General features: G+C 40.3%; 1 protein-coding gene across 4 annotated transcripts in view; it reads right to left on the bottom strand.

Moving 5' to 3' along the window:
* Positions 1 to 18,640, bottom strand: part of CFAP54 (cilia and flagella associated protein 54) — a 499,063-nt gene that overhangs the window by 269,800 nt on the left and 210,623 nt on the right. For all 4 annotated transcript variants that reach the window (XM_049884120.1, XM_049884121.1, XM_049884122.1 and 1 more), the window contains 3 exons: positions 15,068 to 15,291; positions 14,815 to 14,950; positions 12,160 to 12,268 (listed from right to left, as the gene is read on the bottom strand). In XM_049884120.1, coding sequence (XP_049740077.1) covers positions 12,160 to 12,268; positions 14,815 to 14,950; positions 15,068 to 15,291 — 469 coding nt within the window. The remainder of the gene's footprint in view (positions 1 to 12,159; positions 12,269 to 14,814; positions 14,951 to 15,067; positions 15,292 to 18,640) is intronic.

The following is an 18,640-nucleotide window of genomic DNA, read 5'->3' as shown; positions in this document are numbered from 1 at the left end:
CGGGAGGCAGCGACTGATTTTGGAGTCGAGAGTGCACCGTCCCAGTAGGGGAGCCTTGACGCTGGGCATGGGGCTGCAAGAGGAGGATCTGACCGTGACTCCAGCGGGCCAGACCCCCCGGGGGCAATCTCCACACAGCCAGCACACATAGGCGACGCGGCCCGCGGGAATCTCAGATATAATAGTCATTCCAAGCAAGACAAGCAACTCTGGCTATATTCTGAGGTGCTACACTCCTAGCTCTCTGTTCCCTCCCCCACCCTCCCCAGGCGGCTTCATTAATATCTGAATAGCCTGAGCCAGAGGGAGAACTCTGCTAGGGGTCTGACTGCATTTTTTTTTTTAGCGGATTTTCTGGGAAAACTAGTTTCCCAGTGATGGCTCAGAGACAACAATTCATATCAAACCACTTAAAGAAGCAGACCATGACAGCTTCTCCAACCCCCCAAACAAAAGAATCAAAATCTTTCCCAAATGAAGATACAATCCTGGAATTATCAGATACAGAATATAAAAAACTAATTTACAGAATGCTTAAAGATATCACAAATGAAATTAGGATAACTGCAGAAAAAGCCAAGGAACACACCGATAAAACTGTTGAAGAACTCAAAAAGATTATTCAAGAACATAGTGGAAAAATTAATAAGTTGCAAGAATCCATAGAGAGACAGCATGTAGAAATCCAAAAGATTAACAATAAAATTACAGAATTAGACAACGCAATAGGAAGTCAGAGGAGCAGACTCGAGCAATTAGAATGCAGAGTGGGACATCTGGAGGACCAGGGAATTAACACCAACATAGCTGAAAAAAAATCAGATAAAAGAATTAAAAAAAATGAAGAAACCCTAAGAATTATGTGGGACTCTATCAAGAAGGATAACCTGCGGATGATTGGAGTCCCAGAACAGGGAGGGGGGACAGAAAACACAGAGAAAATAGTTGAAGAACTCCTGACAGAAAACTTCCCTGACATCATGAAAAACGAAAGGATATCTATTCAAGATGCTGATCGAACCCTATTAAAGATTGATCCAAAAAGAAAAACACCAAGACATATTATCATCAAACTCACCAAAACCAAAGATAAACAGAAAATTTTAAAAGCAGCCAGGGAGAAAAGAAAGGTTTCCTTCAAGGGAGAATCAATAAGAATAAGCTCAGACTACTCAGCAGAAACCATGCAGGCAAGAAGGGAATGCGACGACATATACAGAACACTGAAGGAGAAAAACTGCCAGCCAAGGATCATATATCCAGCAAAACTCTCTCTGAAATATGAAGGCGAAATTAAGATATTTACAGACAAACACAAGTTTAGAGAATTTGCAAAAACCAAACCAAAGCTACAAGAAATACTAAAGGATATTGTTTGGTCAGAGAACCAATAATATCAGATATCAGCACAACACAAGGTCACAAAACAGAACGTCCTGATATCAACTCAAATAGGGAAATCACAAAAACAAACAAATTAAGATTAATTAAAAAAAAAAATACACGTAACAGGGAATCATGGAAGTCAATAGGTAAAAGATCACAATAATCAAAAAGAGGGACTAAATACAGGAGGCATTGAACTGCCAGATGGAGAGTGATACAAGGCGATATAGAACAATACAAGTTAGGTTTTTACTTAGAAAAATAGGGGTAAATAATAAGGTAACCACAAAAAGGTATAACAACTCTATAACTCAAGATAAAAGCCAAGAAAAACGTAACGACTCAACTAACATAAAGTCAAGCACTATGAAAATGAGGATCTCACAATTTACTAAGAAAAATGCCTCAGCACAAAAAAGTATGTGGAAAAATGAAATTGTCAACAACACACATAAAAAGGCATCAAAATGACAGCACTAAAAACTTATTTATCTATAATTACCCTGAATGTAAATGGACTAAATGCACCAATAAAGAGACAGAGAGTCACAGACTGGATAAAGAAACACGATCCATCTATATGCTCCCTACAAGAGACACACCTTAGACTTAGAGACACAAACAAACTAAAACTCAAAGGATGGAAAAAAGTATATCAAGCAAACAATAAGCAAAAAAGAAGAGGAGTAGCAATATTAATTTCTGACAAAATAGACTTTAGACAAATCCACCACAAAGGATAAAGAAGGACACTATATAATGATAAAAGGGACAATTGATCAGGAAGACATAACCATATTAAATATTTATGCACCCAATGACAGGGCTGCAAGATACATAAATCAAATTTTAACAGAATTGAAAAGTGAGATACATACCTCCACAATTATAGTAGGAGACTTCAACACACCACTTTCGGAGAAGGACAGGACATCTAGTAAGAAGCTCAATAGAGACACGGAAGACCTAATTACAACAATCAACCAACTTGACCTCATTGACTTATATAGAACTCTCCACCCACTGCTGCAAAATATACTTTTTTTTCTAGCGCACATGGAACATTCTCTAGAATAGAACACATATTAGGTCATAAAAGAAACCTTTGCAGAGCCCAAAACATCGAAATATTACAAAGCATCTTCTCAGACCACAAGGCAATAAAACTAGAGATCAATAACAGAAAAACTAGGGAAAAGAAATCAAATACTTGGAAAATGAACAATACCCTCCTGAAAAAAGACTGGGTTATAGAAGACATCAAGGAGGGAATAAGGAAATTCATAGAAAGCAACGAGAATGAAAATACTTCCTATCAAAACTTCTGGGACACAGCAAAAGCAGTGCTCAGAGGCCAATTTATATCGATAAACGCACACATACAAAAAGAAGAGCCAAAATCAGAGAACTGTCCCTACAACTTGAACAAATAGAAACTGAGCAACAAAAGAATCCATCAGGCACCCGAAGAAAACAAATAATAAAAATTAGAGCTGAACTAAATGAATTAGAGAACAGAAAAACAATTGAAAGAATTAACAAAGCCAAAAGCTGGTTGTTTGAAAAAATTAACAAAATTGATAAACCATTGGCTAGACTGACTAAAGAAATACAGGAAAGGAAACAAATAACCCGAATAAGAAACGAGAAGGACCACATCACAACAGAACAAAGTGAAATTAAAAGAATCATTTCAGATTATTATGAAAAATTGTACTCTAACAAATTTGAAAACCTAGAAGAAATGGATGAATTCTTGGAAAAACACTACCTACCTAAACTAACACATTCAGAAGTAGAACAACTAAATAGACCCATAACAAAAAAAGAGATTGAAACGGTAATCAAAAAACTCCCAACAAAAAAAAGCCCTGGCCCGGATGGTTTCACTGCAGAGTTCTACCAAACTTTCAGAAAAAAGGTAACACCACTACTTCTGAAGGTATTCCAAAGCATAGAAAATGACGGAATACTACCCATCTCATTCTATGAAGCCACCATCTCCCTGATACCAAAACCAGGTAAAGACATCACAAAAAAAGAAAATTATAGACCTATATCCCTCATGAACATTGATGCAAAAATCCTCAACAAAATTCTAGCCAATAGAATCCAACAACACATCAAAAAAATAATTCACCACGATCAAGTGGGATTTATACCAGGTATGCAAGGCTGGTTTAATATCAGAAAAACCATTAATGTAATCCATCACATAAATAAAACAAAAGACAAAAACCACATGATCTTATCAATTGATGCAGAAAAGGCATTTGACAAAGTCCAACACCCATTTATGATAAAAACTCTTACCAAAATAGGAATTGAAGGAAAATTCCTCAACATAATAAAGGGCATCTATGCAATGCCAACAGCCAATATCAATCTAAATGGAGAGAACCTGAAAGCATTTCCCTTGAGAACGGGAACCAGATAAGGATGCCCTTTATCACCGCTCTTATTCAACATCATGCTAGAAGTCCTAGCCAGGGCAATTAGGCTAGAAAAAGAAATAAAAGGTATCCGGATTGGCAAGGAAGAAGTAAAGTTATCACTATTTGCAGATGGCACGATTATATACACAGAAAACCCTAAGGAATCCTCCAGAAAACTACTGAAACTAATAGAAGAGTTTGGCAGAGTCTCAGGTTATAAAATAAACATACAAAAATCACTTGGATTCCTCTACATCAACAAAAAGAACACCGAAGAGGAAATAACCAAATCAATACCATTCACAGTAGCCCCCAAGAAGATAAGATACTTAGGAATAAATCTTACCAAGGATGTAAAAGACCTATACAAAGAAAACTACAAAGCTCTACTACAAGACATTCAAAAGGACCTACTTAAGTGGAAAAACATACCTTGCTCATGGATAGGAAGACTTAACATACTAAAAATGTCTATTCTACCAAAAGCCATCTATACATTTAACGCACTTCCGATCCAAATTCCAATGTCATATTTTAAGGGGATAGAGAAACAAATCACCAATTTCATATGGAAGGGAAAGAAGCCCCGGATAAGCAAAGCACTACTGAAAAAGAAGAAGAAAGTGGGAGGCCTCACTTTACCTGACTTCAGAACCTATTACACAGCCACAGTAGTCAAAACAGCCTGGTACTGGTACAACAACAGGCACATAGACCAATGGAACAGAATTGAGAACCCAGACATAGATCCATCCACGTATGAGCAGCTGATATTTGACAAAGGACCAGTGTCAATTAATTGGGGAAAAGATAGCCTTTTTAACAAATAGTGCTGGCATAACTGGATATCCATTTGCAAAAAAATGAAACAGGACCCATACCTCACACCATGCACAAAAACTAACTCCAAGTGGATCAAAGACCTAAACATAAAGACTAAAACGATAAAGATCATGGAAGAAAAAATTGGGACAACCCTAGGAGCCCTAATACAAGGCATAAACAGAATACAAAATATTACCAAAAATGACGAAGAGAAACCTGATAACTGGGAGCTCCTAAAAATCAAACACCTATGCTCATCTAAAGACTTCTCCAAAAGAGTAAAAAGACCACCTATAGACTGGGAAAGAATTTTCAGCTATGACATCTCTGACCAGCGCCTGATCTCTAAAATCTACATGATTCTGTCAAAACTCAACCACAAAAAGACAAACAACCCAATCAAGAAGTGGGCAAAGGATATGAACACACATTTCACTAAAGGAGATATTCAGGCAGCCAACAGATACATGAGAAAATGCTCTCGATCATTAGCCATTAAAGAAATGCAAATTAAAACTACGATGAGATTCCATCTCACACCAGCAAGGCTGGCATTAATCCAAAAAACACAAAATAATAAATGTTGGAGAGGCTGCGGAGAGATTGGAACTCTCATACACTGCTGGTGGGAATGTAAAATGGTACAACCACTTTGGAAATCTATCTGGCGTTATCTTAAACAGTTAGAAATAGAACTACCATACAACCCAGAAATCCCACTCCTCGGAATATACCCTAGAGATACAAGAGCCTTCATACAAACAGATATATGCACACCCATGTTTATTGCAGCTCTGTTTACAATAGCAAAAAGTTGGAAGCAACCAAGGTGTCCATCAACGGATGAATGGGTAAATAAATTGTGGTATATTCACACAATGGAATACTACGCATCGATAAAGAACAGTGACGAATCTCTGAAACATTTCATAACATGGAGGAACCTGGAAGGCATTATGCTGAGCGAAATGAGTCAGAGGCAAAAGGACAAATATTGTATAAGACCACTATTATAAGATCTTGAGAAACAGTAAACCTGAGAAGAACACATACTTTTGTGGTTATGAGGGGGGGAGGGAGGGAGGATGGTAGAGCGTTTTTTTTATTGATTAATCAGTAGATAAGAACTGCTTTAGGTGAAGGGAAAGACAACACTCAATACATCGAAGGTCAGCTCAGTTGGACTGGACCAAAAGCAGAGAAGTTTCCAGGATAAAATGAATGCTTCAAAGGTCAGCGGAGCAAGCGCGGGGGTCTGGGGAACATGGTTTGCGGGGACTTCTAAGTCAACTGGCAAAATAATTCTATTATGAAATCATTCTGGATCCCACTTTGAAATGTGGTGTCTGGGGTCTTAAATGCTAACAAGCGGCCATCTAAGATGCATCAATTGGTCTCAACCCACCTGGAGCAAAGGAAAATGAAGAACACCAAGGCCACACGACAACTAAGAGCCCAAGAGACAGAAAGGGCCACATGAACCAGAGACCTACATCATCCTGAGACCAGAAGAACTAGTTGGTGCCCGGCCACAATCGATGACTGCCCTGACAGGGAGCACAGCAGAGGACCCCTGAGGGAGCAGGAGATCAGTGGGATACAGACCCCAAATTCTCATAAAAAGACCAAACTTAATGGTCTGACTGAGACTAGAGGAATCTCGGCGGTCATGGTCCCCAGACCTTCTGTTGGCACAGGACAGGAACCATCCCCGAAGACAACTCATCAGACATAAAAGGGACTGGTCAGCAGGTGGGAGAGAGACGCTGATGAAGAGTGAGCTAATTATATCAGGTGGACACTTGAGATTGTGTTGGCAACTCTTGTCTGGAGGGGGGATGGGAGGATAGAGAGAGAGGGAAGTCAGCAAAATTGTCAAGAAAGGAGAGACTGAAAGGGCTGACTCAAGAGGGGGAGAACAAGTGGGAGTAGGGAGTGAGATGTATGTAAACTTATATGTGACAGACTGATTGGATTTGTAAACGTTCACTTGAAGCTTAATAAAAGTTATTAAAAAAAAAAAAGAAATATACTTCTTTTGTGTGTTAAGGCAATGAAATTTTTGGGTTGTTTGTTACCGCTGTATAACCTCACCCATTCTGGCTGATGCTATTTCCCAAAAGTTGGTGTTATCCAGGAGGCCATCCTCAGATCTACCCTCCACATAACTCTGCCTGGGTTACCTTATACAAGCCCCTGACTTCAACCACCACCAATATATTGATGACTAAAATACATATTGTCTCCAAACCAATTCTCTGAGAGTACCCTACTAGTATATCCAACCATAGACTGGATAGCTCTACTCAGTTATCACCCAGGAACCTCAAACTCTGTAATTCCAAAACATTCTTTCCTCTAACCTGCCCCTCCGTTCAGCTTTCCTTTCTGAGTGGAAGGCATCAGCATCCATCTAGCCACCCAAGCCACAAACCAAGGCAACTTAAACTCCTCCCTATATAGCCACCCAAGCCAGAAACCAAGGCAACTTAAACTCCTCCCTTCCTCATTCATCTCTGACATCTCCCAGTTCAGAACACAGTCCTATGGATTTCGTCTCCCTTTCTCTGTCCGTTATTCTATTCTCACTGCCTAAGCTTAGGCCTTCATCGTGTCTACCATAATACACTGGTCAGCAGTGGCTGCTCTCTCTGCTTCCACGTGTTCTCCTTCCAGTTCATTCCACAAGCTGCTGTAGAAGGTTCTTTCAAAAATGTGAATGCAGTCATTTCCCCTTCTTCTTTAGTTCCCCTCAGCAATCAAGGTAAAGTTGGATCTCTTTGTCCTGTCTTCTACGACCTTTTACTATCTACATTCTGCCAGGCTGCCAACCATTCTAGACTCAGCTTTTACCTTTTCCTTTTCTTTTAACCCCACTGAATTACTTGCAGTTTCTTGAAAGTAGATTCTAGCTGTTAAGTATTATTGCTTTATAGCAGAAGCAGCAATAGTAGTAGTAATATTATGGTTCTTATCACTCTATACTATAATCTCTGGTTTATTTATTCATTGCCTGCAATAGACTGTAAGATCCCGGATTGCAAATATTAAGTCTCATTCATCTTTGTGGTCTCAGTACCCAGTACAGGGCTTATCACATAGAAGATACTGTTTGCTGAATGACTGACTGATTGAATAAATTAATGAATAACTAAATGCAGACACACACATATACACAAAATAAATACATAAAATGGATAGATAAATAGATGAAAGAATCCTAATCCTTCAAAGGGAAGACCTGAAATTTCTTTTCTATACCAGAAGCAGTGACACCCAGAAAGTACAATTCAGAACAGGCATTATTTTCATTTTCATCTTATTCTACTGCCTCATTCCTACAAGCAGCACTCCCAAAAGCATTTCAAGATGGCTTAACAGCTAAAAGCAAAGAATTCATGATGTTCCTTAACTTTCTCCTATGCTGTAGTTAAAAGACCTACAAATTCACCATCAAAAAGCCAATGGAAAGGAGGCGGACCCAAGATGGCAGAATAGACAGACGCTTAAGACAAGCCCTCTTTACAACAAAGACTCAAAAAAACAAGTGAAATGAGTATATTTGTGACAAGCTGGGAGCCCTGAGCTTCAAATGCAAGCTTAGAAAATGAACTGAGGGGCAGGGGGAGGAAGAGACCATTCAGAAGCGGAGACGAGTTACCAGACCCGAATTACGGGGAGCCCCTTAGGTACCATTCCTGGAGCGTCAGTGGCAGCAGTGGGCTGGTACTAGCGTTTGGCAGCAGTTTTTCCTCAGGGAGAAGCAGCCACCCACACAGCCTACTCACACCTCCGGAACCTGAGAAGAACGGCGCTCTTGGCAAAAGCTTGCATATATTTTACCTCATCCCTCCCCACAACCCCCAAGCCAGCTTCAGCGGCTGAATTCCCTGGGCCTGAGATAGGCACTGTTGAGCACCTAGAGCCATCCTCCCAGCCTTGGGGAAGGAAAAAAATTGCAATTGGGGGAAAAGATAATTTGCTAGCTCCACTAACCAGGGGAGATCAGGACAGAAGCAGCTCCTGTCCAGGCATAAACCATACATGGACTTTGAGCACCTTTCCCTTCTGCATGGACCTGTGTGGGCCTATTTTGGGAGAATAGGCCCTTGTTGGAGGACTCCAACCATTTCAGCTGTGTGGTGGAGAGGTGGGTGTTTGATGTTTGACATTGCTTTGCCTACTAAATAAGGTCCTCACCTATCTACAGCAGAGACTAAGGACTGATAGCTCCACTCAGATCACCCAGCCACCCACAACAGGGGTCCAAAGATAACTGATACCTTCCAGTCCTTACAACCAAAAACTTTGGGTGCCCATGGTCTGTCTGCAGAACCCACCCACCTGCACACTCTAGGGAACAGGGATGCGATTTCCTCAGAGACACTCAGGGTTCAGTTCTCAGACCCGTGCCTTGTTCAGAGCATGACCCCCTGCTCCAATCAGATACCGGTATATATGCCAATCACCCCTGCCCCTCTAAGACTGTAGGACAGAGCCTGTACCACACACTTAATGATCAGCTACCTGGAAACCTGAGCTGAATTCATACAAGAAAACTAAATGGACTCTTAGACTGAATACTGGGTAACAGCTCTAGCCATCTGGGGACAGGACGTCAGACCTCCAAAAGCAAAAACAATCAAGCTATCTCACTCAAGCAACCCACAGGGTACACCAAAACAAAACAAAGCAAGAAGCTACGAAACAGTAAGCATAAACTAATACAATAACTTAATGATGGCTCAGAGACAACAGTCAATATCAAGTCACATAAAGAAACAGACCATGATCTGGGAGCTCCTAAAAATCATACACCTATGCTCATCCAAAGATTTCACCAAAAGAGTAAAAACACTACCTACAGACTGGGAAAAAGTTTTTAGCTATGACATTTCCAATCAGCACCTGATCTCTAAAATCTACATGATACTGCATAAACTCAACTGCAAAAAGACAAATAACCCAATTAAAAAATGGGCAAAAGATATGAACAGACACTTCACTAAAGAAGACATTCAAGTAGCTAACAGATACATGAAGAAATGTTCACGATCATTAGCCACTAGAGAAATGCAGATCAAAACTACAATGAGATTTCATCAAGGCTGGCATTAATCCAAAAAACAAAATAATAAATGTTGGAGAGGCTGTGGAGAGATTGGAACACTTATACACTGCTGGTGGGAATGTCAAATGGTACAACCACTTTGGAAATCGATTTGGCGCTTCCTTAAAAAGCTAGAAATAGAACTACCATAGGATCCAGCAATCCCACTCCTCAGAATATATCCTAGAGAAATAAGAGCCTTTACACGAACAGATATACGCACACCCATGTTTACTGCAGCACTGTTCACAATAGCAAAAAGATGGAAGCAACCAAGGTGCCCATCAATGGATGAATGGATAAATAAATTAGGTATATTCACACAATGGAATACTATGCATCGATAAAGAACAGAGAGGAATCTGTGAAACATTTCATAACATAGAGGAACCTGGAAGGCATTATGCTGAGTGAAATTAGTCAGTTGCAAAAGGACAAATATTGTATAAGACCACTATTATAAGAACTTGAGAAATAGTTTAAACTGAGAAGAAAACATTCTTTTGTGGTTACAAGAGGCGGGGGGATGGGAGAGGGCATTCACTAATTAGATAGTAGATAAGAACTACTTTAGGTGAAGGGAAAGACAGCACACAATACAGGGGAGGTCAGCACAATTGGACTAAACCAAAAGCAAAGAAGTTTCCTGAATAAACCGAATGCTTCAAAGGCCAGCGTAGCAGGGGTGGGAGTTTGGGGACCATGGTTTCAGGGGACATCTAAGTCAAGGGGCATAATAAAATCAAGGGGCATAATAAAATCTATTAAGAAAACATTTTGCATCCCACTTTGGAGAGTGGCGTCTGGGGTCTTAAACGCTAACAAGCAGCCATCTAAGATGCATCAATTGGTCTCAACCCACCTGGAACAAAGGAGAATGAAGAACACCAAGGACACAAGGCGATTACGAGCCCAAGAGACAGAATGAGCCACATGAACCAGAGACTACATCATCCCAAGACCAGAAGAACTAGATAGTGCCCGGTTACAACCGATGACTGCTCTGACAGGGAACACAAGAGAGAACCCCTGAGGGAGCAGGACAGCAGTGGGATGCAGACCCCAAATTCTCATAAAAAGACCAGACTTAATGGTCTGACTGAGACTAGAAGGACCCCAGTGGTCATGGCCCCCAGACCTTCTGTTGGCCCAGGACAGGAACCATTCCCGAAGCCAACTCTGCAGGCATGGGTTGGAGAGGGACACTGGTGAGGAGTGAGCTTCTTGGATCAGGTGGGCACTTGAGACTATGTTGGCATCTCCTGCCTGGAGGGGAGATGAGAGGGTGAAGGGGGTTAGAAGCTGGCGAAATGGACACAAAAAGAGAGAGTGGAGGGAGAGAGCGGGGGGAGAATAATTGGGAGTGTGTAGCAAGGTGTATATGGGTTTTTGTATGAGAGACTGACTGGATTTGTAAACTGTCACTTAAAGCACAATAAAAATTATAAAAAGAAAAAAAAAAGCCAATGGATAAATACTCTATTTTGGTTATGGAAATGGAAGTTATTATGGGAGTCAAGATGAATAAAGAAAATATAAAAAGGTCAATCTGAAGAGTCCCCAAGTGAGTTTAAAAATAAACAAACAAAACAGCAGGGAAAAATGTACAAAACAGCCATCTCCTATCTTTATTTTTCCCATTAATTGCTTATCACCTTTCTTTTTATTCGCTTTCTTTAACTTAAAATGTAACTTATAAAAAGCAAAAATGTCACCTTGAGGGCTAAAGTGTGCCTGACCCAAGCCATGGTATTTTCAATCACTTCATATGCATGTGAAAGCTGGGCAATAAATAAGGAAGACTGAAGAAATTGATGCCTTTGAATTATGGTGTTGGTGAAAAATAGTGAATACATCACGAACTTCCAGAAGAACGAACAAATCTGTCTTGGAAGAAGTACAGCCAGAATGCTCCTTGGAAGTGAGGGTGGCGAGACTTCATCTCACATACTTTGGACGTGTTATCGAGAGGAACCAGTCGCTGGAGAAGGACATCATGCTTGGTAAAGCAGAGGGTTAGAGAAAAAGAGCAAGACCCTCAGTGAGGTGGACTGCACAGTGGTTGCAACAATGGGCTCAAACACAGCAAGGATTATGAGGATGGTGCAGGCCCAGGCAGTGTTTCGTTCTATGGTACACAGGTCACTGTGAGTCAGAACTGACTCAGCACCACCCATGAACAACAACTTATAATTAACAAAAATGTTTTTATCCATCTTAAGCGACATTTATATCATTTATATCAACATAAGATAGTAATATCAAATGGATTACTTTGAGTCAAATAAATCTGCAAAAGAAATTTTACGAATGTTTTAATTATGGATGATTTGACATGGAGAACACATTGGCAAACCCTGATTTAAAGAAAACAGAGAACTTCAAGTGAATGTTGGTTCTGACCTGAACTGATGAGCTTTTTTAGTAAATCTGCCCAGTTTCCTGTATGTGTCACTTTATTGGTTGGAGCATTAATCTTGAGCTGCTTCCCAACAAAGTTTCGACAGGTTATCTTTAAAAAGAAAGATGAAAACAAATATTACTTAGTCAAGTATTTATAGCTAAAAATATGGCTTGAAATGTTTGTCTCATTTTGCATTTGTCAAAACAAAGAGACACAAAATGATATTACAAATAAAAGTTGACATACAGTGTTCAGTCATGAGCGACTTTCTAGAAAAAATGGCTACACATTTTTTCATATTTCTTTTGTACACCACAGCTGGAAGAGCATGAGGCAAATTATGTACAGTGTTTAAAATAAAATTTTCCAATATTCTATAAATTCACTAGTTACATTCCCTAAATTGAAAACTGTTTAAAATAAAAGCTGTTTTTCCATTGGAAGATTTTTCCGCCGTACTCATGATTAATGCAATTTAAACTTCCCTGGTGAAGTTTTGCAGAAATAACTTCCTCTGTAGGACTTCCAAAATTTATTTTCTGATAGATATTTGAATCCTAAAATTATGAAATATCTGAAAACAGAAATATTTTAGATAGAAGGAAATTATTTTAAAAGGTCCAAGGTCTCTTTCTTTGCACTTCCCCATTCCAACTCTTGACTTAACCTATCACTCAAGATGCAGTCCCCTTTGAACCCGTCTCATTTAGATGTTTCCTCTCTATTAACCCTCGTGAGCACTTCTATAATGAGATATAAATGCAGTCTAAAATTTTTTAATAAACTCCTACTTAATCTAATCCCTATCTACCTCTCCAGCTTCATTAAAAACTCTTCACTGAACACCTCTTACGTGCCAGGTACTGTTCTGTGCTCTAAGGATAATATAACAGAGAAGAAAATGAACAAAATTCCCTATTCTAATGGAACTTACATTCTAGTTGGAGTAGAGGGATAATAAACAAAATAGACAAGTAAATTATACAGTATATTAAACAGTCATAAATGCTACAGAGAGAAGTAGGTCAAAGAGGCACATAATTTTAAATAGAGTTGTTAGGAAAGACTCACAGAGAATGTGACGCTTATCAAAAATTAGAAGAAGGTAAAGGGAGATAGCAATGTGGATATTTGAGGGAGGAGCATTCCAAGCCAAGGACCCTGAGGCTGGAACATCGTAAAAAACAGTGAGGCTGACGTCTGCAGGGGAGTAAGACGAGATGAGTTACTAGAGGTAACAGGTGGATAAGTCATGCAGGGCATTAGTGATAATACATGATGAGGATGTTCGTTTTAACTCTGAATCAGATGGAAAATCAACACAAGGTTTTAAACAGAACGGTAACATGGTCTGACTTGGGTTTTTACAGGGTCGTTCTACCTGCTGTATTGAGAATAGAACTGAGGGGAGGAATGAAGAAAGGCTGGAAGCAAGAAGACTAACTACGAGGGTTATTACAATAATTCAAGCAAATATAACATTGGCTTGGATCAGAAAAGTTGCCATTGATTCTGACTCATGGTGACCCCGTGTGTGTCAGAAATGTGTTCCATAGAATTTTCAATGGCTGGTTTTTCAGAAGTAAATTGCCAGGTCTTTCTTCTGAGGTGCCTCTGGATAGACTTAAACCTCCAATCCTTTGGTTAGCAGTTCAGCACATTAACTGTTTGCACCACCCAGGGACTGGTTAAATTTTGAAAGTGGTTCTGGTCACAGGACTTGGTGACCGATTTGACATGGAGTATGAAGGCAAAAGAGGAGTCAGAGATGTCTCCGAGGTGTCTGGTCTGAGCAGCTAAAGGAGAGAGCTGTCATCCTTCGAGGTGTGGAGGATTGTGGGTAGAAAGGTCTGTTTGGAACATATTAAGTTTCAGATGCGTATTAGACATCTACGGGGGGATGCTGATTAGGCAGGGTTATGGTTTTTTGACGTATCAGTTTGACTAGGCTAAACCATGAGGACAAACGGAAGGGCAATAGCTATTTTGTGGCATACATACACCTTCTCCCAGTTTTTCAAATATTAATCTAGGCATTTTTGCTTTCATAGTCCCCTTCCTCCATAAAAATATTAAAAATTGTATTTTATGAATGTGTGTAGTAAATATTATGATATATTTATAAAATATAATTTCAATGTATAACTATACTAAAAAATATATAACGTATACATTAGATCTCCAAAGAAGCCCTGCTGGTGAGATGGTTAAGTGCTCAGCTCCTAACTTAGAAAACACTATGGGACAGTTTTGCTTTGTCACATAGGGTTCCTATGAGTCAGAATCAACCCAACAGCACACAACAACATTATATGTCCACCACCTATCTGTCAGTTTCTTCGACCTAAATGTTTATGTTTTCTTCCAACTTTAAGCACAATTAAAATATTTTCATGGGTCCCTAAAAGTGTTGTGAACACTAGACAATCTCCCCACAGCCCCTAATGGAGAAATCAAGTTTGACTTGTGGGCAAGGGCTTAATTCTGTTTACCTTGTACCTGGAAAATACTAGCACATAGCAAACTCTCAATAATGTTTGCTTATCTGATTGCTAAATGCCCAGGCGAAATAACATTTATATCAATTATCTGATTCATAATGTTTGTACTTTGAAGAAATCATCACTGCATGAATAATGGAGCCAAAGACTTACCTTCTCCTCGTTATCAGCCTCATACCTCTCACAAGGTTGTTGGGTAATATCTGGGCCCTTGAAATGCTGTATTCGTTGAAGAAGCTGGCGCTGAGCATACACCAGTAGTGGTGTCACTTGTTCTGTATATCTCTCACTAGATGTGGTAAAGAATACATTAAAAACCAAACATTAGTTTATAACTCACGTTTTGTTTTTTTTTTTTTTTCCAGTGAAGGCTATTACTTTAAATTGCCCTTATGTCAGTACTTACTGTGAAATTGCATTGAACTTAATGGCAAGAGATACTAATGTTTCCCATTTCTCCACTTGATATAAAACTTCCAGAGACTTTAATACAAAGTCATGGATCCATTTCAAATCAACTACATTCACATCATCTAAAGGATGCTCAAAAGTAAGGCTAGAACCGCCATTATCATTTTTAATATTTCCATAACAGCTTGGAACACTGAACTCTCCTTTGTCTTCAATAATCTGAAAATAGCATAGTGAACAAAGATTTGTATAACTTCAGATTTTACCATGCATTTCTTTGTGAAAACTATATGTATAAAACTGTGACATGCAAAGAAACTGAAAACAAAAGAAAAATTTAAAACATGTTTTTATTATACAAATCAAAGCTTGATAATTTGAGGCAGTGCTGTCCGATAAAATTTCTGGGATGATGGAAATGTGCTATATCTGTGTTGTCCAATATGGTAGCCACTAGCCACATGTGCCTAATGAGCACTTGAAATGTGGCTGGTGCAACTGAATTTTTTATTTAATTTTAAAATTTAAACTTAAACAGCCACATAATAGACAGCTACTGTATTAGACAACACAGATTGAGGTCTAATACTTCTTGGTACACAGTTGCCTTAGGCTGGGTTCTCTACAGAAGCAAAACCAGTAAAGCATATAAATAGAGATTTATACCAAAGAAATGGTTCATGTGATTGTAGAGGGCTGGAACATCCCAAGACCATGGATTAGGATAGAGGCATCTCCCAATTGACAAAGCTGCAGTGGCTAGTGAATCCAAGATCAGCAGGTTGGAAAACAGCCTCTTGCACACAGGCTGTGTATATCGACAAATCCCAAGAGTGGTAGGCAAGACTGCAAGGCTTCTCCGGATTCACATAGCCGCAGGGGCTGGCAAACCCAAGATCGGCAAGTTGGAGAAACAGGGCTCTGCTCACAGGCAGGTAAGCTGATAGCTCAAGCCCCAAGAATTAGAGATCAGATGAACAGGAGACAGCCACAGGATTGAGAGCAAGCAAAAAGTCAGAATGTCTACTTATATTCAGATGCAGGCCACACCCCCAAAGAAAATCCCTTTCAACTGATTGGCTACTCACAGCAGATTCTATCATGGAAGTGATCACATATAAATACTGAGAATCATGGCTCAGCCAAGTTGACACACAATCTTAACCATCACAGTAGTCACTACCTACTTAAGTAGGGGTATTAAGCCAATAAGATAAAGTTGTGAAGAAAAAGCAGGTTTTAGTACACACAAATAATTAAGACTAATAATACATTGCTTATGTTTTTTTTTTTATGTTAGTCAATTTTTAGAATAATATGTCTACTTTTTGATGCAAAAGTCAAACTTACAGAGGAGGAAATCTTCTAGAAAACCCTGTTTTGTTTTGTTTTTTGCATAGGTCAGAGTTACTGTGTAACTATTGTGTTCATTTCCCATGAATCCCTGATGCATTTGTTTATATCCTTGGAAATTCTGGAAGCAAAGCCAAAGCTTCTTAGATCCACCTATGGGCCAAGCCCAATGCATAGTTGAATAACTCAAGCCCAGTCTCTCCCATCCTAGATTTAACATTAAAGGACATACCTCACTAACCTACACATAGGGAATGGAAGATATCAACAAAAGTGAAGGATAAACACCCCCTCTAATAAGATTCATAGTCCCTGAAGTTAGAAGAGACCATGGAAGGCACCTGACTCTGAAATGCACTACGGATACCTTAAGTCAGATTGTCTAGGTGTCGGTAATAGCTCTGATACTTGCTATTGATGTGAACTTGCTTTCTTGCTGAGGTACTTGTGCATGATAAGTGCTCAAGAAAGAGTAGCTGCTATGTTCTTGCTATTAGCTCAATCCCTGTAATCCACCAACTGATTCTACATTAAAACTTCCAGCGGGTGCAGAGACAAGATGGCAGACTAGTCACATGCACTAACACATCCTGTTGCAACAAAGACCCGAATAACCAAGTAAAAAAGATACAGACATCAATCCTGGAACTCTGAACCTTAAGTGAAGGTACAAATTACTAGATTGGAAGTCACTGAGAAGAAGAAACTGATAGAAAACAGAGGAGTAGAGATATGGAGTGGAAGTTCCCAGCCAAAGAGCATGACTCAGCATGGCCATCTTGGGACAAGGCCAACAACCCCACATGCAGAAAGGCACCTTCATGGAATTCTCAATAGGAGATAGAGGTACAGTGCAGACACACCCAGGGCTAATTAAGACCACATTTGCTGGCGGCAACTCAAGGAGAAGCCCAGACTCTCTCAGCTAGTAACCACAGGAGCACACTCCTACAGCCCCCACCCCTTTGGTGAATAGCAGCAAGAACTGCCCTATCCTGGCAGCCCCAGCTGCCACGAACCACAGTACCAGCCCACTATGTTTCCTTCCTCCATCTAGCCCCCTCTGCCCTAGCATTTGTCCTCCTCCACACCTCTCTCCTCTTGATCTGCTGGCCAGACCCAAGACCCCTCCCCACTGTCTTGGTCCCTACCATGCCATGCTCCGATGCCCCAAGGGGGACCGGACTAGACTCCAGACCCCTGCCTGCTGGCTCAGACCCCAACATGAAGCACTCCACAGCTCTGGAGGAACTGGCCCAGTCCCCAGACCCTCCCTGCTGGCTATGGCCCTGCCCTGCCATGGGCCCTACTCCAGCCGCAGGCCCCAGCCAAGTTCATACTGCAAACAAGCAATCCATCTCCACCCCTTCCCCCCTGCTGGACCTGCCCTGCCAACCATAGCTGAACGACCACCCCTGTATACCACCCTACATAAGTGCTAAGAACTATCATGCCCATAGATGAACAAGCAACAAAGTATGCCCAGCATGCCCTCTCGAACATAACCAAACAAAACAAAGAAGCACTATGAAACAAGCAAAACTGTTGTTGTTGTTAGGTGCCATCAAGTCGGTTCCGACTCATAGCGACCCTATGCACAACAAAACGAAACACTGCCGGGTCCTGTGCCATCATCACAATCGTTGTTATGCTTGAGCCCATTGTTGCAGCCACTGTGTCAGTCCACCTCATTGAGGGTCTTCCTCTTTTTTGCTGACCCCTGTACTCTGCCAAGCATGATGTCCTTCTCCAGAGACGCATCCCTCCTGACAACATGTCCAAAGTATGTAAGACGCAGTCTCCCAATCCTTGCCTCTAAGGAGCATTCTGGCGGCACTTCTTCCAAGACAGGTTTGTTCGTTCTTTTGGCAGTTCATGGTATATTCAATATTCTTCGCCAACACCACAATTCAAAGGCGCTGACACTTCTTCAGGCTTCCTTATTCATTGTCCAACTTTTACATGCATATGATGTGATTGAAAATACCATGGCTTGGGTCATCTGTTTGTTGAAAACATCTCACCCTAGTCTTCAGGGTGACATCTTTGGTCTTCAACACTTTGGAGAGGTCCTTTGCAGCAGATTTGCCCAATGCAATGCGTCTTTTGATGTCTTGACTGCTGCTTCCATGGCTGTTGATTGTGGATCCAAGTACAATGAAATCCTTGACAACTTCAATCTTTTCTCCATTTATCATGATGTTGCTCATTGGTC

This window comes from Elephas maximus, chromosome 4 (assembly GCF_024166365.1).
Source record: "Elephas maximus indicus isolate mEleMax1 chromosome 4, mEleMax1 primary haplotype, whole genome shotgun sequence".
In the NCBI taxonomy this organism is placed as follows: domain Eukaryota; kingdom Metazoa; phylum Chordata; class Mammalia; order Proboscidea; family Elephantidae; genus Elephas; species Elephas maximus.
This window is presented reverse-complemented; position numbering and strand designations above follow the sequence as displayed.